This window comes from Passer domesticus, chromosome 7, assembly GCF_036417665.1.
Source record: "Passer domesticus isolate bPasDom1 chromosome 7, bPasDom1.hap1, whole genome shotgun sequence".
Lineage (NCBI taxonomy): Eukaryota > Metazoa > Chordata > Aves > Passeriformes > Passeridae > Passer > Passer domesticus.
The window spans coordinates 9,904,818-9,927,678 of NC_087480.1; the positions used below are offsets into that span (position 1 = coordinate 9,904,818).

General features: G+C 39.2%; 1 protein-coding gene across 12 annotated transcripts in view; it reads right to left on the bottom strand.

The window, feature by feature from the left end:
* The window catches only part of TENM1 (teneurin transmembrane protein 1), an 818,347-nt gene that overhangs the window by 40,157 nt on the left and 755,329 nt on the right, over positions 1-22,861 (bottom strand). For all 12 annotated transcript variants that reach the window (XM_064426811.1, XM_064426812.1, XM_064426810.1 and 9 more), the window contains 4 exons: positions 22,110-22,359; positions 21,210-21,230; positions 17,548-17,780; positions 7,750-7,904 (listed from right to left, as the gene is read on the bottom strand). In XM_064426811.1, coding sequence (XP_064282881.1) covers positions 7,750-7,904; positions 17,548-17,780; positions 21,210-21,230; positions 22,110-22,359 — 659 coding nt within the window. The remainder of the gene's footprint in view (positions 1-7,749; positions 7,905-17,547; positions 17,781-21,209; positions 21,231-22,109; positions 22,360-22,861) is intronic.

Genomic DNA, 22,861 nt, shown 5'->3' on the forward strand with positions numbered 1-22,861 from the left:
CTGCATGGATACAGACACAGTCATATATGCATATACAGATAATAGATTAGGTACCAGTATCTCATTCATGCTTACATTTCATCCATTATGTCTCTGCAACAGCTGAAAAAAGACAGATGTAGTAACCAATGTATCTCAACACATTGCAGACTCCCACCAGTCTGACAAAGTTGTACTGAACATTTTCTGCAGTGCAATTCAACACAGTAGAGATAATAATTTTCTGCCAAAAATAACTGATCCACTTTACTCCATCGTACTGAAACCATATTTAGATAAGAGAGATCATCAAAGGCTACTTGCACATATGGAATAAAAGGTGGAGCTTTGAGAGAAGTTGGTTGCTCATGAAAGACTGACAGGAGATCCCAAAATACGACAGGCTTCTCATCTGGGAACCCATTCCACAGATGGGTAAGAGAGTGTCAGGAGTTTGTGGAGCTGGGCAGTGTGACACGGGTGGTGGGTGAGCTGGAGAAAGTCTGGGGGTGGCAAGGCAGCTTGGATGAGCTGGTGGATGTTATGTACAAGGGCTTTGTGCATGTGCAGGCAGTATTTGGTGAGTGTGGAGGTTTCTTCTAGTTGGAAGGATGCATCTGAGAGCACCTGGACTCAGGGTTGAGCTGCTTCCTTCTCACCAGCCATCCAATTATTACAGAAGATTTTTCCTTCTTGCAGTTGCTTATTAGAAACAAATTTTTGAAAAAAAGAATTAAAACCTTTGTCTGTGTAGCAGGAAGTAAGAGGGAAGTCATGAGCAGAAGTCTCCTTCACTTCCCCATCAGGTGTCTAATGCTGCCTCAACAGTCAAAGGAAAGGATGCAATCACTGGAAGAGTTCATTAAAATGTACAAAGTCTTTTACTCAGTCATAATGGATTATTTATGGCAGATAATTGAAATAAATTGCTGTTTTGCAGGTGCTCAATACAAACAGAATATTTGGGCTTTAAGGGAGAAATTGCAGTATGACTTCATTGGATGCTATCTTGTGTCTATGACTAATTTCAAATTCAGTGATAGAATAATTTGATTGGAATATAAATTAGTTCTGATGAAACCGCCTGCTTTCTGTTTGATATTCAAAAAATTACATTGTACACCTACAGGTTTGATTTATGAGCTCTCAGACTTTTTTTCACCTGAGGTTCTAATCCTATGAGCCTCTTTTCTCTCATCTTTTGAAGAGAGGTTACTTAGCTGATCCTGTACCCCTGGGAAAAGATATTTGCCCTTATACCTGAGGATCCTTTTTTAAAAAGGCTTTCAGCTTGGTTTTGCTTTGAAATATGGATACTAGTGACTGCTTGCTCCTGCATATGCTATTATGGCTGGAACAATTTTGTAGACTTTCAGTGTCCGAAGAGTACAACTTAATTAATTGGAGGGACAACTCATTTTTGAAAAGGTTTGAAAATGCCTCAGTGAAGACCTATTCTGGTCTATATCTCAGAAGCACATACTTTCTTGTGAGATACAGTTGCTCCTTACTGCACACTCACCTCTCACTACCCTTTCAATTAAGCTTGGCGAAGTCCTGGTTCCACTGAAGTCAGTGGCAAAACAGTTGCTGACTTTGCTGGGGCCATGACTTCCACTCCAGCAAAGCCAGAGAAGAAAGAACATGAAATTAATCAGTAGAGTAAAAAGAACCAGGGAACAAGACGACTTTATTTTGAAAAAAAAACCCCAAACCAGCTTTGTAGGCCCTCCATCCAGCAATCCAGAAAAAATAATAGAGTTCTTTTCTAAAAAGAAAAAAACACTGAAAGTCTTCTGTAAGGGAAGACCACAAATAAAATAGAAGGGTCTAGAAATTGTTATTTCTGCTTTGTGTGCTTTTGTTCAGCAATTTGGAATATTCATGCTGCACTAATTGCTCACAGCTAGAAGAACGTATCAAAAGACACAGGTAGAGGACTAAAAGGAAAGGAAGAACACGAGTAGTTCTGCAGTGCTTTGCTACAGTGAAGACAAAGTTGTCCCTTTCTGATGGCACAATTAGAATATTGTGCATCTAGTGTTAAAGGACGCCTTTTCTTTCTGCTTTTACAAGAATGCAGTTTATAATGTCGGGTACATAGAGAAATACCTAAGGAATAGTGTGTGTTCTGACCTACAATACTAATGAATTAATCAGCTCCATGTAATCTTGCAGTTGCTCTGCAATATTCTACTCTCAAGCTGACTTAGAAGTACTTCAGCCTAGAATCAATTTGGTTTTGTGCTGGCAGCTCGCTTCCCCTGTTCTCACCCAGTCATCAGATCATATTTTTGTCTTCCACATTTTTCTTTCCTTCCTCCAAACCTATCCAGTAAAAGTTCTGTTCAGGCTGTGCTTGCTCTGATGAGCAGACCCTCATTGCTGCTTTCAAGCGAGGTCACCATGTCCTGGGAGCTTTTTGTTCTGCTCAAAAGGCTTCCACAATGCCACTGAAGCATATTGTGCCTGTGCAGATGCTGCTGGGGAGCGCCTGCAGCACTTGTGACTGCGGGAGCAATGTCAGCGTTTGCATTTTTGAGATATATAATACATTTTCAAGCAATTCTGCTCATCTCACTCCTGCTTCCCAGCAGTCTGTCTCTCTCTTCAGTATTTCAAGTAGGTCATCAACAGCATCACTTATCTCCCCTCTTCTCCATCATTCAAAGCAGGCTGTCCAGGACACAACATTCCTGCCATGCATGGGTCGCCTTTAAACCCCATTCTAGAAATCTGCCTTTTAATTTGACCTGTGCAAGCAAATTGCCTACGTAAGTAACACTGTCACATTTTTATAAGGGAGCAAAACATTTTTTGCAGTGTCACTGAAGTTTATGTGAGGCAACACAATATAGATGGTTCCCTCACGTGGAGAGCTGCTGAACAAAGGCTGATGAAGTGCAAATGTCAAGAAAAAGTCTTCAAACCAGACCTTTCATTTTGGAACACGGCGGTGACAGTTATTAACACCATCAATCAGGTCAGAGCTATTGCTTTGGCACAGACTCGTGCCTAGTGGGACTGACATAAGCACGAGAACAAGACCGTGGTTACAGGCAAAGAAAAAGCTCTTGGGATTCATTTTCTGTTGACTTGCAAATGTTTGGTCTCTGTATTTGCAGTGACTGCGCTCGAGATTAGTTTAAACAGCTCCCAAATAATACCTGCAGCCACTCACACAGATATAAATGACTTGTGGTTTGGAGCAGTGGAAATTCAGCCCACATATTTCTCATGGGAGGAAAGATACAGGATGAAATTGCAAGATGGTAGAAATATCTGCTAATTCTGTCCTCAGCTTTCACTGTAGCATTGGAGGCAGAACAGCAAAGCTTATCACTCAAGATGAGCTGTAGTGTTTTTACTTTCACACAAAAACTCCCACAACGTCAATATAACTTCCAAGAACACTGGATCTGATGAAGTCTGGTTTCCTAAGGACTTCTGTCGCATGGCTGACTGACTTGGGAGTTTAATAAGATCCAAGCGCGAAATGAAGTTTTCCTGTGAATGGGGCATTTATTACATCCTGAGTAGAATCTCTGGAGTTTAATAAAAGAAAGCTTATGCTGCAATATTTCCTTTTGAAAGGGCACTTTAGGTTTCTGTCCTCCAGCTGGATTAATATTTTTTATGGAACATGTAGGAATTTAATTGCTGTGAAGGTGGGTGTTTCTCTACAAATTTGTTTGAAATTGGCCCAAGCTTTTAATTTACTGTGAGGAGAAAAATACTGACAGACAGACACATAGACACATGTCTGTCTGCTCTCAGCTGCTATCAATAAACTAGCTAAAAATATCAGCATACCCTAGGGATGTGCAAACAAGAAGAGAGTGTGTACATGTGAGATAAAAAACAATCTAGAGAGGCCTCTAGTCTAGACAAGGATCCAGCCCAAAGCCATCAGGCAGTGAAACTGAATGATGATCCCATCTCTTTTCTTTCTCTCTCCATCCAAGTCCCTTCCCTTGGCACTCCTGTTGTGGCTCATGACCACCATGTAGGTGTCTGCTGAGCTCCTGGCACCAATAGTGAGTGTTGAGCACATCCACACAGACAGCAACACGCATAGTTCTGAAGAGCCATTTTCTTTAGGTTTGCTCTATTAGCTAATTGAAGAACACTGAAATGATCTGTGCAGAGAAGAAAAGTCATCCAAGTTCTGAACAGGCTGAAACAGTATCCAGAATGCTGGTGTACCATATAAACAGTTCAACTGAGTATCCCTTTCCTTCCAAATTCAGATTAAAATCCCCCCAGTGAAGTATGAGATCAAAGTAATTAGAGCTTGGTCATTTATTTGCCACAACATATTATCTTTTCAGCCCCATCTGTCCTTTCTTCCCCTGGTTATGAATGCAAAATATAATGCTTAAGAAGGAGAGGGTGGTAAATAACAAATACATAATGATTACCAAGAATAATACCATGAAAACTGATATTGGAACAAATGATTAAACCCTTTCATAATCAACTGATTTATTAAAGGGAATGCCTTAAAGCTAAAGCTTGTCCTTTATGGTGGTGCTTGCAATAGACAGTTATTCTACATATTTACTCCAAGAGTACATTTTTGTACTTTAGACAATTAAGAAATACTGATTTTGAGCAAGTTGTTGATTTTACTGTCAGAACAAATTTAGCTTTGAGAAATGATTTTATTAACCTATTTAGTAAGTCTCTCTAAATACACAATTTGTGAGCAACCCACATTCTCTTGATTTAAATGCCATTTGTAACTTAGCCAAAAACTAATTTAAGTGGAGATGGGCCAAATGCATTTTTCATTTATGTTTATGCCATTCTGGAATAAACTCAGCAGTCTTGCAAGGATATACACTTGTTTCTAAGTGACATATCATTCCATTATTTTCATTGATATAATTCCAGATTAACACGCTTGACTTCAAGGGGCTGTGATTATTTCATACGCTTTTCTGGTTATCAGCAACAGTTTTGGAAGAATATGATTGAGCAAATTTGATACAGTTACTTTTCAGAACATGCATTCTCGGTATTTATTTCATGTCTGATTTAAAGTGTATGTGAAATACCTCAAAGGTGTGGATTTTGTGAAAAATTCCAATAAAGAGGTTTACTTAAACCCCTTCAAAACAAATCCTCCAAACAAGAAATGCTTCCAAAGGCTTCATGTTGCAGTGTCCACATTGTGACTTCACTTACCAGTGAAAAATATACAGAAAATTATATAGTATTGCTACCCTTAGAAAATGAGACTGGCCACTTTTTAGGCACATGTTTGTAAGCCACAATTTATTATGTTTTTTAGAATATTCACAACTTCATTGAAGACTATCTCAATTTAGGAGTAAAGCCATGTCTTAGTTTCCCAGAATACTGACAAAATTGAAAAATTTTGCAAAATGTGCAGCCATATTTTCTTGTAGCAAGGAAACACTTGAAGTGTTCATGAAAAAAATAAGGGTTTATTCCTGCTTCTGTGACAAGGAGACCATACCCCAGATGCATGAAGAATGATTTACTCTATGACATCTTTCTTCTTACCTGTGACTTTGCAGAAGCTCATCCTTCATGGCATTGGAACTATGTTGTAGGGTGAGTAAATGAAACTTGTCTCTGGCAAGTAGCCAACCTATGAAGAACTAGGATTTTAGGGCTATTTAAATCTACTTTATAAATTTAGCACATTTGATTTCAGCCCCAAACGTTTACTTTTAAAAATCAGTTTTAATTTAATAAATAAATAATTTTATTTCTAAATTTGCCAGACCCCTGCCGAGACTTATTTGCTAACGGGTAGTTGCATTTTTCAAAAGGAAATGAAACCGATTAAAACTCCTTATTTGAGATGCAGTGAGACATTTTCTTACTGAGCAAAATCAGCAAAAATTTGAACACAAATACACAGCACATATTACATTAGGCAAATAAAGCAATTATTTGAACAGCCAGAGAGTGCAGATCCAGAAGGAGAAGGCAGGGAGCAGACGCTGCACCTGGCACCCTTCCCTGACCTCAGAGATATCTAATCTGGTTATGGGTGCCCCAGGCAGTTGTTGGATGTATCCAAGCAGCAGTGCATGTGCTCCAGGCAGCTGTGGGCTGCACGAGGCATGGCTCCTGCCAGCTGGTGGGCAGCAGGGCAGCGGGAATGCTGCTGGCTGTCAGCTGCTGCTCAGCACCTGCAGGACAGGCTGGCCTCAAGGCGACGGGCCAGAGCAAGAGCCAAGGTGCCCAGAAGCTGTATGATCTTAAAATCATTACCAGGCTAATTTAAGTTTGGGTTTAGCACAACTAAGCTACTTGACCCTGCTCTGCTTTATATGGAATAATTACACATCAACTGCCCCTGAGAGTATACAAAGAAAGGCCTGTCTATCTTAGAGCAGGGAGGCAGAGGTTCCCCTCCCCACATTTGCAAACACATAGGGTCCACTGAAACACTAAACACACAAAAGAGAAAGAAGTTTCAGCTCAACACGAGGAAGAAGTTCTCTATGTTGAGTGTGGCAGAGCACTGGAACACCTGCCCAGGGAGGTTGTGGAGTCTCCCTCTCTGGAGCCATCCAAACCCCCCTGGATGTATTCCTGTGTCACCTGTCCCAGGTGACCCTGCCTTGGCAGGGGGGTTGGATTGGGTGATCTCCAGAGGTCCCTTCCAGCCATCTGTGATTTGGTGACATGCGAAATGGAACATAGACACTTTCTGTTCTGATTCTAGTAAGAAAATCCCCAAGTGATTCTACAACAGCAGCATTAGATCCCTTCATTTGACCTAGTGAAATTTTATAAGAACTAACCAAAACATTGACCCCACATTCTTCAGGTATGTGAATGCAAGACCACAGTCATTTGCTCAAAATCTACTTAGAAACAAGCAACAAGCTCATACCATTGTTATGCATTGAATTTTAACTGTGATTCTCCAGTTGTGAAGGACGGAGGAAACGGCAGGGAGAAAATGAAATGAAAAATTAACCTGGTCCTGGTTATTAGCTGACACAGTCCATAATAGCTTAGTATGTCACTTGAATGCCTCAAGATTTTTTCAAGTTCAGCTTCTCCCCTGTTTTGAAGCTGATTAATTCAATTATTTCTTGGCAAAGGCCAAGTCCTTCCTTGTGCTGTCTGTAGGTATGGCTCACTGACTAGCCAAAAGTACTATTTACATTTCTCCATGATTATCCATATTTCTTTTTTAGCATAAACTAAAGATGTGATAAGTTCTTTTGTTCCTATTTCGTTTACTATTCCTATTTTTTTTTTTGCTCTTGACATAAGAACTGAAAAGCATGTTGAGAAATTGAAATGCAAAGTTTCACCACAATATTGCTGCTCTGTAATTACTTATTCTAATGCTCCTCCATGACTTAGAACAGATTTAGATGTAAACAGAATATCTATTTTTTTTCCATTTACTAGTTCAAGCAAATCAGTCTGAATGCTGGACTAAGGGAAAGCACTTTAAACTTCTGATTACCTTCTTAGAAGATCTATCTCAGAGTAGCAAGCAACTTTTTAAAGCAGTTTGTATTCTTTACATAATAATGTATATATATTCTCTATATATTCACAGGCCATCTCCTGGGAAAAAAATCAAACGTGGTTTTACATTTACACACCTTAAAATATCATGAAAGTGGAAGAACTACTCCATACTGTGCCATTCAGGATTATCTGACTCATCCAGCATATTCGATATAAAATCTTGATACAAGAAAGTAAGAGATCTGTCTCTACAATGTGTATCAAAGAGACAACACATAAAAACGAGGTGTCTACCTGAGTGATGTCCATCCCAGAGTCACAGCTCAACGGCTGGGTTGATGTGAGGCCATTTGAACCTATTATTGTTGTGATCACACCATTCTCATCAATTTTCCGTATCATTGTACCATCAACGAAGTAAATAAATCCGTGCTTATCTACAGTGATACCTGGATGAAGAGGAAGGGTAAAAAGAGTGTTAGTGCTGGCATTATCTTGATTAAAAAGTATCAGCTTAAAATGTTTCCTCTCTTCTTAGACTATGAAAATTTGCTGATTTAAAAAAGTACGATTTCCCCCCCTCCCCATCCATTACTATCTGAGGCTTGTACAAACTGTATATGGAAAGTTCATACCCATCTATCAGATTAGCTTTGACTTAAAGAGAAAGAGGGAAAATGTGAGGATGAAACAAAACAAAGCAGCAGAAGCTTTGCTTTTGATGTAATTTTATATACACAGAACAAGACTCTTAAACAACACTTCATGTCTATCACAAAGTGGGCAATATTCACTTTTCTAAAAACTCATCTTACTTCGTCTTAATTTTCATTTCACTTTCCTCATTCCTATGCACAGAAAATTTTTAAATTGCTGTAGTCTCTGAATGATGAGAGTGTCTGAGCAAGGAAGAAGAACCCACAGAAGGCCAAAGAGACCTGTTCTGACAGGGGCTGTACATACAAGTGGTGCAGACCAGGCTCTGCTCAGCAGGCAGAAGGAGCAGCTGTGCTGCAGGAGGTATCACAGGGCAGTGCTGCCCAAAATGATGGTCCTGCTCTGGAACCAAGCTCATTACAGTTGTGGTCATGAGCTGGGGCAGTTCTCCCACTCCTGGATCTGCAACAGCTCCTGCAGCACTGCACTGCAGGGGAGGGATGGAACTCAAATGCCAGGGATGGAACTCAAATGCCAGGAAAGGTCATGGTCGTCTGCATTTCAGAGGGGAAACTGAGGAATGGAAGGTTTGCTGTCTCCCACCAGCAGCTTATGTCACAACTCATGCCCAGCCTTGTTCTGCCCCAGTCTAACAGCTCCCCTGCAGTTCTTCCTGCATTCAATTTGAACTGTAAGTAAGATCTTATATCCCTCAAATATTGAAAATATAACCAGAAGAGCACTGCTATTCATGTTAGACTTGTGAAATCCTTTCTACCAAAACCGCTCAATTTCTTGCTTTAAACTACTTCATAATTTCCCATTTAAAGTTGCATAACTTTGCAATTACAGCAGCTGCTGTGCACAGCCAAGCTATTTTAATAATGAATTTATGTTCTGCTACACAGAAATGAAAGGCAGAGGACTTGAACAGATGGTCTGGACAGTGGCTTATATGGTTCTTGATTTTTGTCCTCTGCATTTAGCACAACTGAAGGCTGTATGTACTCTAAGTTAACAAAATACTTGTCTGCAGGCCAGTTTAGGATGCCATACAGCAATTCCGTATGCCAACAAAAAAGAAAAATAGCCTCAAACTGAATTTCCTCAGTTTTTTAAGGTTTTAAGGTTTTTTTGTTTAATTAAGGTTTTAATTAAGGTTTAAGGTTTTTTTGTTTAATTTATAGGAGCAGTTACAGCTGGAAGAAAGGGAGATGAAGCAGTCTGGGTGGCAAAGGCAGGATCAGGAAACCATGGGGCTGGGAAGAGGGGGTCATGGCAGCTGGAAATGCCTGGGGATTGAGTTTGGGTTGCACAGATAACTGAGTGTGATATGCTTTCTCTTGCAGTGTTAACACCTGGGGGCAGGCTCCCAGGACAATTTGCCCATGACTGCTTCTGAGGTGCCTCTTCACCACAGGTGATGTTCAGGCACCTTGCAAAGGTCTGAGAGTGTGATCACAACATTCTGAGGGCATCATCACATGAAATATCCAAAAGCCATAGCAGTTAACTTTAGTGTGCAACACTCCCTACTGCATCCAGCTCTCAGGTTATCAGCAGCATTGGGAGTTGAAACTAATTCTTTAAATTGCCAATGCAGTGCATCCATCTGGCTGTAAACTGCCCTTAGAGGAGAGTATTCACCAGCCTGTCATCTCCTCCATTCAGGACAAAAAGTGCCCATGGACTGCTAAGTGCCCAAGGTACAGGGCTGGGCTACATCTCCTCATTATGTGAGATGGCTGAAGGTTCTGCAGGACAGATGTCACCTGAGAACTGAAATCATCTGGTGGGGGCTGGATGGGTCAGCTGGGTAAAACCAGGAGGTTATAAAAAGGCTGAAAGAGGAGCAGACAGTCTCAGAGCCTGACTCCCTGCCAGCCTGCGAGCTCATAAATCGTGACTCCTTGGTACTGGCTCCCTTAGAGGATCTTCACTCTTTAATTAGAAAGTAACTGTACCTTTGGAAACTCCAGAATGACTGGCAAGCTTCTGGCTGTCATCTGCTCCTGAGAAGTCCAAATCCAAAAGGCTGAAAGTGAGCTGAGGTAAAGAGTGAGTCTGAGAAGCAAAGAGGTTTGTTTTGGTGTCGGGGGTGACGTGTTCCAGCTTTGGGAGGGGATGGGTCCTTGTACCCCTACCACTGATACTGCATCACGTAGTGACATTAGATGGGATCTGATTTGCTTTGCAGTGTGGTTCACAAGCCGAAATGAGAAGCCTGATGTGGGTGGGAAGGGCAGCACATGGCTGTGTCTGAGCCTGCCTTTGCAGAGGGGAGGTGCTGCACGGTAAGCGAGGAGCTTTGCTTCTCAGCTGGATCAGATCCACACCACAGATAACACAAGGCCAGGATCTGTCACTAGGGCAAGTGCATCTTCTGTTTTGCGCAATTTGCCTGAGAACAGATGGCTGTGTTGGCTGCAAACCATCCATTATATAAAAATCAAAAATTATGCTGCAATGAAATAAAGCTACTCAGCTGTGTTGTTGAATGGATTTCAAACACTGACTACATAAGAAAACCAAGGATCTTTTAATGTTTCTAGCCTTTCTAGCTCTCCAGCCACTGCAGAAAAGCAACCTGCCTGCAAGGGAAGGACATATGCCAGTGCAATGGCATAGATAAACCCATGTCTTCAGTATTTGCACTAAATTCCTGGTACTTCCTAATAAGCCAGTTTCTTCAAGTACCAGTAACTCTATAGATGTTCAGCAATGACCTACTGCTTCCAGAGCTTATGACTCTACAGGAAAACAATGTGACTTTACCTACTTGAAAAAATTACTTATGCATTTAATTCTTGTTGACAAATACCCTACATAAAGTATCCATTGGAAAACAATACAGATTTGTGGCTAAACTGTCCCAATTTATTCATTAGAGTTGGATTCATTAATGCTCCTGTCACATCTTACATGATGCTACATATAATCTGTACTTCAAGAGCTTATTTTTAATCCTTTTCTGACGTACAGTGTAATGCAGAATCAAATCACACACAGCACAGCAATTGTGCTTTAATCACCAAGGAACTGGGGGAGGGAACATGCACATGCTGAGGGTAATGAATTGCACTTGAGTGCAAGTGGGAGCACTGCTCACCCCATGAACAAGGAAGAAAGTTTTTTTTTTTTTCCAGAGGAGATGTGGTTTGTATCAGGCTCTGGGTCTGATTCTGGCTTTAATTTTTTAAGGAAATGTAACACTAAATTCTATGCCCAAATGATGTTGTCTTTGGGCACTAAAGGGACCTATGACCTATTGCACAAATGACAGACCTACCCTGCTTACATACAGATTGCTCATTAAAAACTGATGGCTGGGTAAGGACAAAATAAATCTGTGCCAGAATTTAGTCTCATTGACTCAGAGCTGAGTATCAGTCTTGCTGAGTGACATGCTCGTGTTGGTCACATTTTAGTTGCTGTGAATGTCCTACATAGGGCTGAATTTTGTACCTGAATGTGAAACAGTAGTTTTTATGAAGACCTATCTCCAGTGGATTTACAATTTGGAGCAATATTTATAACACTCAGAGGTCTTTTAATCAGTACCATTTGAATTCTGTTAACTAACATTAAAAATTAACTGCCAGTAATGCTGTTGAAGGTGGTGACTAAGTATTATTGCTAGAAAGACTATGCAGAAATTTTTCCTTTTATAACAGATTTTTCCAACAAATAATAATTAGTACACGGGCTGGGTACACCCACGATAAACACACAAGGATGACTATAACCTCTCCTGTTATTTGCTATTCAGAGTAGTTTTGGTCAAAGGGTTATTTCCTCTGACAGCTGTGCCTTAGTGCACATACACAGATCATTATAAATGCAAATAGCACTCAGCAAACAGATTGCTTTTTGTGCAGTTACCATAGGTATAAATTCAAAATACATATGACCATTCATTGATCATTTAGCATTTCAGGAGTTAAGCTTATAGTGCTAAAAATATGGATTAAAAGTAATATAGTAAATTTCCTAGTAAGATATTTTATTTTTTATCCCCTATCATATCCCACACTTGCATTCTAAGAAAAGCTTTTTTTGGAAAGAAATCCTTTTCAAACAAGTCAATAAATAGCAGCTAGAACTATATGTTGCTCACTTCCAGAAATTCTACTTTACACTTTTTGCTCAACTAAAAAATTACAAATAAGCATTCTATATCGAAAACTTCTAATTAAACTTCTGAAGAATTTTTAAAACAACATCTACAGCTACTGGTGAGGACAGATAAAAGAGAATGCCACCTTCTGCTGAAGAACAACTGTATTTAGAAAGAACTTGCGATTCTCATAAAACTTTTAATAGGAAGAAGTGAATCAAATTGGTTAATTACCATTTTATGGTGCTAAAAGGGCAAATTGCATGCCATCCATTTCTAAACTTCTAAATGTCTTCGGTGCTTTTAATTAAAGCTGCCATCCAGGAACTAAAGCAATTTTATGCAATTAGTTATTTATAGGTTACCATAATACACCACTCAAAATATGATTCAAGTGATTTGCAGTCTGTTGCCTTGTGATCTTTGTCATCTTTACTTCCTCACTGTCTCAGCACTAGCTGCAAAATATTCAGTAGTTCTTTGTCAGTTGGAACACGACTTCAGCACTTGCACTTGAGTGCTGTTCTCTTTAGAGGCAGATCAGTAGACCTGGAGCAAACAGCGTTTTTAACTACTGACTGTGAATGAAAATGTTCAGCTTCCAGCCTGAGACATGATGACTGGGGTCATCCTGCTGACATGGGTGAATAGAAAAGTGAATGATTTATGAATTCAGATGAATGTTGGATGAAATTTAGGAAAAATATGCGATCCAAAAAGTTTACAGTGTTCTACAAGTTTCTCATACTTTGGAAATCATAGGCAGCTAAGGCTACTGAAAAGAAAAAATAAGGAATAAATTTAAATGAATAAAAAATGGCATGAGATTGGGGTTTTTTGCTGATTTTATGATGCATATATGACAATGACTTGAGGCTGCAAATTACTTTGGCTTGTCTATTTCTAACTTTATATACTGCTAATGAAAAATCTCACCCCATTCTACTTTCCTGTTTGAATTCTATGGAAAGGTTAAAAAGGTCTTAGGAATTTACAGAATAGCAAAGATTGCTGGAAAAATAGCATTAATCATTACCTTTGGCAAATGTGTCTGTTGTCACAAAAGGCTATAATAGGAATTTGGTTGTGCATCCTACTGAAAGTAAAAGGAATCTTCCAGCTGAACAGGAGCAGTCCTAAATGGACTACTGCCATTTGACAAGAGCAAAGGTTTCCTTTGGGCAGCTCACTCTCTTTATTTACTTTAGAATGTATTGCTGAGGATGAGGAGCAACAGCACTGATTATTTCAGGATGCAAGCTACTAGGATGAACACATCTTCAAAACCATGATTTTTTAAAGCAATATTTCCTTAGCAAAGTAATTGCAAGCAAAATAGATAAAACTACACTGCAGAACTGATTTTTAAATTATGTTTCATTTGCGTTTCTATCTCATGGCCACTGGTCTGAGTGAAAAGGTTCTTTGCTACAGCTGTGGATAAGGTATTTTTGTGCATTGGATTTAGAACTTACTCCAACCTTCTCCACTCCCCTGGTGCTTTCTTTGAGGTCACTGCATCTGCAGTGAGGTCAGTGCAGTGTACTCTGTACTCAGTGTGCAGTCCAGTTTCTCGAGGCACTGACATGGCTTGCACAGACAGTGTCTGCACCTAGTTCAGGAATCAAAAAGCAGACACTGCAGGACCTTAAATGTTTACATCTTTAAATTTAGTCCTCGGCTTTCCAAAAGGTGTAAATCACCCTGATGTTCAGGGCAGCATCACTGGAGGCACCTACTGTTTTCACGGAAGTTACACAGCTGGCATTTCCAGCAGAGCTGTCCTGGGTGAGTGCTGCTCACAGACACCAGGGAATGGAAATTGGATGTTATTTGAACACTTCTCTGACCCTGCTGCCTGGGAGACACTGGAGCTCAGCAAGAATGTGGAAACCTGATTGCCTCAAACTCTCACTGCCTCTGTCAATTATGCTTAGAAAGTCAAATCTATTTACAGATCTAAAGCCCACTGATTTCAGAAGGGCAGGGTAGGTAAGTGTTTAATGGTGTTGATTCAGGCATTGACGTTGCACAAGTCCCAAGCATTTCCACTCATTTTAGTGCCTTTCACTGCTCCAATACTCAAAGACTAATCTAGTTAAAATCAGAACATGATCCTCAAGTACCTTATCATAAATACTAATCAGATTGTTTAAAGGATAGTGCTGGCAACTAGATCTGCCATAAATAATCTCTATTAAAAAAATTTCCAAACCCACCAAACAGAATTCCCCACCCCAAAATTAAAATCTGTTACTTGGTAAAGTTCAAGTGATTGGAATTCAGTCAATGATTAATATCTTGTGTAGTTACTTCTTCATTTTCAATATCTTCTTGTGTAATAAATGTGTTCAGCTTGTCACAGATCTTATTTTATGTCCCCACCTTGTATCATTTCACATTCTGCTTAAGTACTTGGTCATCTATTACATGACTCATTAGTCTGAGATCTCTACAGAATTAAAGAAAGTTGCAGTAAAAATAATATATTGAAGTTCAAATTTCAACTACATCAGCCATGCATGTTTAAAAGCATCTTTCAAAGTCAGCTCAACATACAATAGTGCAAGATTAATTTTCACTAAGTCCCATCTCCAGTCCTTCACAGAGAGCTGGGAACAGACTGAACAAAGCTACATGTGTTTGCTACCTATAAAAAGAAAGTTGTGGAAAGATGAAATCAGAATTGATTAGTGTTACTTAATGATATTTTCCTGTGTGGCATTTAATTCCTTGTCACTAGGCAAAGGCAGTCTTGCCAAATAAAGATAATGACAAAATAAACATTGATGAAATAAATAATTAAATAACAATGTAGGACTCTCCTCAAACCTCCCTGCATGTTCAAGGAATAAGAAAAATGGATATGAATTCAGAAAAGTTAAAGCAGTATTCAAAGCAACTTTCACCCAGGAAAGTAAGAAAGAAAGAGATTTTGAATTTCAACCTATTAACATAGCTTTGAGGATGGCACCAAACAGATTAAGTTTCACAAGTGTTACACAGTAGGTATTTCACATCAATTTTGCAAATGGAAAAACAGAGTTCTCTAGATAACCCCTTATATGCTTATACAAGCAATTAGTAGCAAAAATTAAAGTCCAACTTTTAAGATATAACTAACCAAGGTCAACCAACCACTAAATGGAGTCCTTCTTTACATACTGTCCTTCTATCAAATAAGGGGGGAAATAATTTTTCATTTATAATGGGAAAAAGGAATACTCAGGACAAGAAAAAGAAGGCAAACAAAGTAAAAAAAGCTATCAATATTCCTGTATCAGCTTAAGAAACAAATACAAATTATTAATTGAATAATGCAAGTGATTATATTTAACAACTTGGCAATGACTCTGTCTGGGACCTATAGTTGTACTGTAAAAATCTCAGAGGTCTAAAACCAGAAACAATTCATTTATTTCTGTGGTCAAATGCTAGATAACATTGTGTGTCTGTGTGTCCAAGGATTTTTAAACATGGTCAAGAAGTTTTTGTCAAAATTTCCTGCTTCCTACAGAAAACAGTTTTCTTTACACTGTTTGAATGTAATTTCTATAGAAATATGACATCTTCTGACTTGAAAAACATTTAAAGAACAAGCAAAATAAGTGATCCAAAAGAATCTCTAAAACTGTAAAGTACGAGAGACATCTCTGTTCCTTGATAAAGATCTAGGGGTACCAGACAAACACTTCCTTCTACTTTCCAGGGTTATTCAGCCTCTTACAGTTCAGGGGAAAACAAGGAGCTGTAGCTACTTGGCTGTTTCAGTGCTCCTCTGATCCCACTGCTGGGCACCATGAGCTGATGCTGCATTTTGTTAGGGCCTGCACAAAAAGGGCATGTGGCTGTCCAGACTTATTCGAGATTAAAATAAAAACCTTAACAAATTGGATCATTTCAAACTGAACTGATGTTATTTAGAAGAGGAGCATAAATGTAAAGCACCTGGGAGTCATTGCCTGAATTTGCCAATAGAAGAGTCACTGTCTGCTCAGTTTCTTTTTAATAATTGCTGGCTGCCCGAGAACTCCTGACTTGTGTTTTTATTCTTCCTCATTTCTTTATGACTAGAACCTACTATTAAGGAAGTAAGTATGAGTGTCCTTAAAGTAAACAGTGTATCACAACATTTTCAGCAACATATTTCCTCACTAAGAAAATAAGTTGGAGCAACTGATTGTATTGTAATTGGGTATAATCAATTGCAATTATAAATAAAACATTGATCACTTTCATAGAACCACACTTTCCTGATAAAGGATCTGAAAACCTTTGTTTCCTACTAGTTTTAGAAGTGATTCATTACATTAATTATCTGCTTGAAGATTAACATTTACTTGTACTTACCTCACACTTACCTTCTATCATTAAAGACATGCTAAAGTCACTCTATAATTACAATGTGTCTCTTGCTAAACCTTAAACCAGGATTATTTGCTTGTCTTAGAGGTATTTCTGCCTGGATGTACATTCTAATTTCCTGCTGATGTACAGCCTTCCTTTATTAGCTCAGGAAAAATAACCAAAGCCCTTGCACTGAGCCAGCTGTGAGCAGGCGCGGGGGCAGCGCAGCACAGCCCACGCAGGGCTCTGCCTTGGGAGCTGCTGAGTGCCCTTTGTTCCAGGGATTGCAGTGGGAGTTGAGGGTGATCAGCTGCTTTAGAGCACCAAATCCAGAGACTTTATCACAGTTCTAGTGCACACTGCGAGGGGATTAATTGTGGCTTTGGTGGGGATTCAAGGCTTCGCACGCATTTTGCCTGTGACAATACTGGATGTACTCTGACAGGGAGGTGCAGTAAAATGCTTGTTTCACGTGCAGCGGGGGAGATGCTCATCTTTTGCAAAGTGTGTTAATAAGAAAGGACAAACTAGAGCTCCAAATGAACTCGATTTTGCTGGTTGATTTGAACAGCCCTAACTTACTGTCTATGAGTAAGCTCGGTTAACATTACAACACTCACCTGATGCATAACATCTAAAAAATGGACTTTGACACCATATAATTTGCTTAAGAGTTCCATATAATTAAATGTTGCCACCTTGCAATTGAAAGGTAATCAAAGAGGAGTGTTGTCATACAGGGAAGAGTAATCAGAGGATTCTAGCTGGAGCCTGCTGCCCATGCTGATCTCTCATAAAGGACTGGCTGTACTGCAGACATGAATAAGCCTCATGAAGTGATTTGGCTTAATAGTTGGTTAAATCATTGCCACAGACACATTTTTGTACATCCAGTTGCATCTGAGTTCCTAAATAATGACAGGAAATATGGGTGACCAACACTAAGTACCCGAGATAAAGACTTTTCTTACCTCTTGGGCTGTTGAGAGAGGCCTCGGACGCCTTTCCACCATCCCCACAGTGACTCTGGTCGAAAGGAAGGCACTGATCACCTGTTCCTGCCACCACGTCTGCATTTTTGGCCAGATCCTTTGTTTCAGTGAGAGACTTTGCTTTGTAGACTTTTCTGGTGTTGGTATCTGACAAGTAAAGGGATTCTGACACTGGATCAACAGCCAAGTAATATTTATGTGCAGGACTTGTACTAAAATAGAAGAGAAGAGCATCAAAGTCAACTTGTTTTTTTTCTTGTACATCTCTGTGGCAGCACAATAATTGTACTTTACTTATCTGAAGGCACCAGCTCAGGATCTGAAGAGGACAGAGGCATAAGTGAGAGCAGCTCAAAACACCACCAGTGTCCTGCTACAGAGCCTGACCAGTGAGTTTTTGTTCAGGGAGCTGGGGCAGAGACTGGTACTGGGGCAGTTGGTCTGCCCAGCAGTACCAAACCACTCAGGATAAAGTTAACTGGAGTGACTTCAGCTGAGTTATAATTATTACTATCAAAAGCAAAATAATTTTTATATATCTGATACATCCTAGTACTCTTGGCACTGAAAACAAATCTATGAGTTGCAGCAAAGTGAATCACAGGCTGTTCTGGATGGGCACAAATACCCACTCTTGGTTATTTTTATCTGTTTCGAAACCTTAGGAAATATGAAGGTGTGAAATATGGTGCCTTAATTCCTGCCGACTCTATTGTCAGGAGCAAGGCAGAAGGCCAAGTACTGTCAGTGCAACTAGGGATGAATTAATGCACCATAATTCATGCACTGTCACTGCCTTATTGAGATTATAAAATGTTATTTAAAAAAATATTTACATATGTTAATTAAATGGTGAGGATCATAAATTCTAATCTGAAAACTGGGCTGCATCTTATTATCTAGTAAGACTTTAAGTTTCTTTTTCAGTGCAAAGTTAATTTCCAGTTAGAAGAAAATTTTTAAGCACACGGCACACCATGCTAGTGTCCTGAGCCTGCTGAGCCTGCAGTGGGGCCTAACTAAAAATCCAGACAGAGAGCCTTTAAATCACACAGCTGGTTACTGAAATGGTGGGAGAGAGGCACAGGCTGAGAGTTTAGGTGCTCAGACAATATTTATAACAATTACTGTGTTCCTGTAAGGGGGAGGAGGAGATTTCTGAAAAGTGGCTGGGTTCTATATGCCCAGTTAGATTAAAGAAATTGTAAAAAATACCCCTCTTTCTTATTTTTAGGAGATATTTTATTAATATTGGCACAATTAACTAACACTTAAGATTGGTGCAACAAAGTTGTGAAGTGAGTTCCTCCTCTCACCCGGGCCAGTTCTGTTTGTGGTGGGTTTGACAACGCTCAGTGAAATTCCCAGAGCTGGGGAACAGATGTGAAAGCCAGTCCTAGGAACCACAGGGAATGAGAGGGCAGTGGTATGATGAAAGATGAGTAAGAGGATAAGCTAAAAGCAATTAATGCCAAGGTATCACCACTATAAAATTTGTTTGTTGAAAATATCAGGAATAATTTTTGCTCTCTGGATTGAGGTCAGGACTGACTGGCCAGCCAAATGATGACTTTTACATAAAAGATTTCTATGAAAAAAGTTGCAAGGAGAATTCTAGATTTTAAATAAACATGTTGTTCAGTATGCAGAAACTGCAGATAACGAGGGGTCACTCCATATTCTCCTTGTAGACACATTTTCTGTCATCCTTGTCGTTAGATTTAATAGACCAGCTGTTAGAAAACTCTTCATGTTTATGCTTAAAGCCTTGCATACTAAAATGCTTAAAGAGTACTAGTAAAAAATGAAACACAATTAAAAAAACCTTGCTATTTTTGCAGAAGATTGTAATCACATATAAATCTGAGTTGATTTAATTAGCATTTTGAAAACTATATGAAGTAGACTAGGATTTAAAATTAATCTTTTCAGTACAGTTCTGTAGTAAATTTTGATGTGTACTTTTCTCGAAGTTTAGTTTCCATTTTTACCAGTTAAACAGCTTTGCTATAGCTTATTAAAATCATGATGACAAGAAAAACAAATGGGATAAAGTGTTTGTAAACAGTCAAAAATAAGATCAGTGGCGTTTTCAGTTTACTGGTCGCCAAACTCTCCCTTTTTACACAGTATTGTCTTTTCTGCATGGTAAAAAGAACTCTTTTGGAGGCTAAAAGTTGTGTAGAGGAGCTGGATTTTGAAGCCTTTTCTTGCCTGGACTGTCAGGAGCCAGCTTTTACCTGCTGCTTCTACATGTTTCTTTGAGCATTCCATAAATTTCCACCATGACTATGACCTTTACAGCCTCAAGAGAATGGCACGCAGTGGGATTGTTGAGTACTCCAATATCAGCTCAAAGACTACATTAACTTCAACTGATTTCCTTGTATTTTCTACAAAATTCGCTTGGACAGAATAGTGGCAGAGACATTATTATTGTAATTAATAGGGCTAGGATACTTGAATATTGTCATAATTAATTAAGGTTGAAGCTCATATCAAGAAATGAGTACTAGTGAACAGGTATTAAAAAGAAAAAAAATCTACTTTATGAAATAAACCTCTAAATGGAAAAGCTGCTTTATGTTTTTAATGCATTACAGAGAAATTTAGTTTACAAACATACTGGTCAGTTTAAAGCAAGTGGAAACAACCCTTCAGTTAAAAAATGGAACTTTGAACCTACCAACTAGGAACTATTTTTCCTTTTTAAGTTTTAATTGTAAAATATATGACATGTGACATAATCTGGTAAATAATTTACAGTATTCAATAGCAGTCCTGTGGCTAAAGTGAGCAATTCCAACCAATACTCTCATGCTGTAAACACAGCTCAGGCCACACTGCTCCCTACTATGCCATGCAGTTACTGTCTTATATTGTACTAGTCCTGGTTTATTTATCTCATTTAAGTACTGGAATGCTAAGAAGTTTATTTCTAAGGAGACAGAGTGCCTTGCTGTCTCTTTCTAGCATGCAACATCACTTCTGCAGCTGGATTGTTGGAACCAACTCCCTCACCGTCTGTCGCAGAAGCCGAATGTGCAATGTTCATTCCTTTAAAGAAATCCCTAAACTGCAATGCTAAAATGCCAGCTGGAAAGGGGGAAAGCCACTTGCTTTGTCTTTAGCTGGAGCAGCAAGGACTGAGCTTTGACACAGCATCTTCAGTTCTGGGCTCTGCTGTGCACTCTGTAACTGGCAGGTTTTAAAGCTCAGGGTATCCCAGAACCTCTAAAGCACAGTCCACTAAAGTACAGTGTGTTTCTGTAGCCTTTTAAACTATTTTTTTAGTAGCTAAAGCTCTTGTTTCCTTGGATGGCTATATCTGTGATCAGTTAAACACCATGTGAAATGGGTATGACAGCTATGAAATGTTCTCTCAGTGTTCAGGTTTAAACCTGTCCATCTCTTCTTGGTGATCAGGAAACTGATTTTTAGAGGGAGACTTTACTACTCTAACAAGAACAAATCGAACTTTCTGAACGATAAACAAAGGTGAATTTGATTAACATTTGTATTTATTACCATTTACATTTATTAAATTCAGAGTGTTTCTCTATATCCTAACTTTTAAAAGAAATTTTGTAAGACTGTCTCCTTGAACGTGGTTTACATGACAGTTATTACATTTTACTTACCTGTGTCTTGTGTCTCTATTCCTGGAAATGCAGATCAGTTCAGGTTTAAAAGGAAAGAGAAAGACAAGGAATGTTAGTGCCTGACTGAACTGTGTTCTTTGCCTGATTACTCACAGACCCGTATCCACTAACAAAACATTGTTTATCCTCTTATTTGGTATTTCTCTCTCAAAAATTGTTTCCTGTTTGAGGGAACTGCCCACGCATTGCCAAGTTAATTCTGAACAATCAGCACAAACAATCATCACCAGCAATGTTAGCTAGGTGGATGTTAAATAATAGAAATTTCATGTATTAATGTCCAAACTCATTCCTGCCCTCCCTTGTGTGCCTCAAAGGGAAAGGGAAGCTGGGGTGACAATTACAGGGGAGTCATTAAGGGCAGCCCAGGCTCAGCCTCTGGCATGTCTGTGATGCCAGGTTTGCTCCTGTCTGCTTAAACTGAGCCCCATCCTCTGCTCATGAGGAACAGTCTAAGTGCATTAAGTGTAAATGTGGTAAGTCTATAGGCTCAGTGCTGTGACTTGACATGATACTCTGCATGTTTGCTGTGGAATTATGCAGTTTTCTCAAAAATATGCATTATGGTATATTTTAACTATTGGAGAAAATGTATGGAAAACCTCACAGCAAGAAAAATCAGCTTTATTAATTCTGCAATTTGCAGAAATTCATTATGCAAGACCTGTTCTACAGGCCACTTAAAACATCCTATTTAACTGGTGACTACAAGTAACTAAGTTTTCTGGTAAGTTGGTTTGATAGTTGATGACACACAGCCACAAAGCAAGTACATGGGGCTATTTCAAATCCCAAGGGATAAAAGCTCACCCTAGTTTTCACAGGCATATCACAGCCAGGATTATGCACACTGATCAGAGAAAGCCAATTATTTTTTACCTTAATTCTAATATACCAATTGAATTTCCAGAGGGGAAGATGCGCCTGACATAATTGAAATCCCCAATGTAGACACTTCCATCAGGCCCAGAAGCGAGTGCAACTGGGGCAAAGAGTTTGCTGTTCAGGGCAAGCCCATTGCAGTTGGAGCAGGAGACACTCCTCTGGTGTCCATTGCCCATCACAGTGGAGATGACTGGAGGCTGCTGGGAAATGAACATGTTTTCCCCATTTCCTTTGTGCACAATTCCTAAAGGGAGGGGAGGGAAGAAAACAGAGATAAAATAAGCAAATGTGTGACATTTAAACTATTCTGCAGTTTTGGAGTACAAAATCCTCTAGAAAACCAGCTTACCAAAATAGCAACAAACATCTGATATTTTAAAGATGTGACCTGGTTCCACTAATCTCCCAATTTTGCTCATCCCAAGCTTCACTGTCACCATTTTGTTCAGCTGTGCCAATGGCTATTTTAAAGCCAACATCAGGAGGAAAACTCATGGCTGGTTAATGCTCCAACAAATTGACTGCTAATTGCAGTGCTATCTGATTTCTTGGGGATTACTGCTTTAATATTCATTTTATTCATAAATTTTTATTAGGTAGCAAAGGAATTTCTTAGACAGTTTGAATATTTAATTAAAGGAGATTAATAGCAGGGCCACTATGCATTTTTCACAAAAGAGCACCGAGTGGCAGTACAAAATCAATATTCAAATTCAACTGTGAGTCCTTCATGGTATATGAAAATG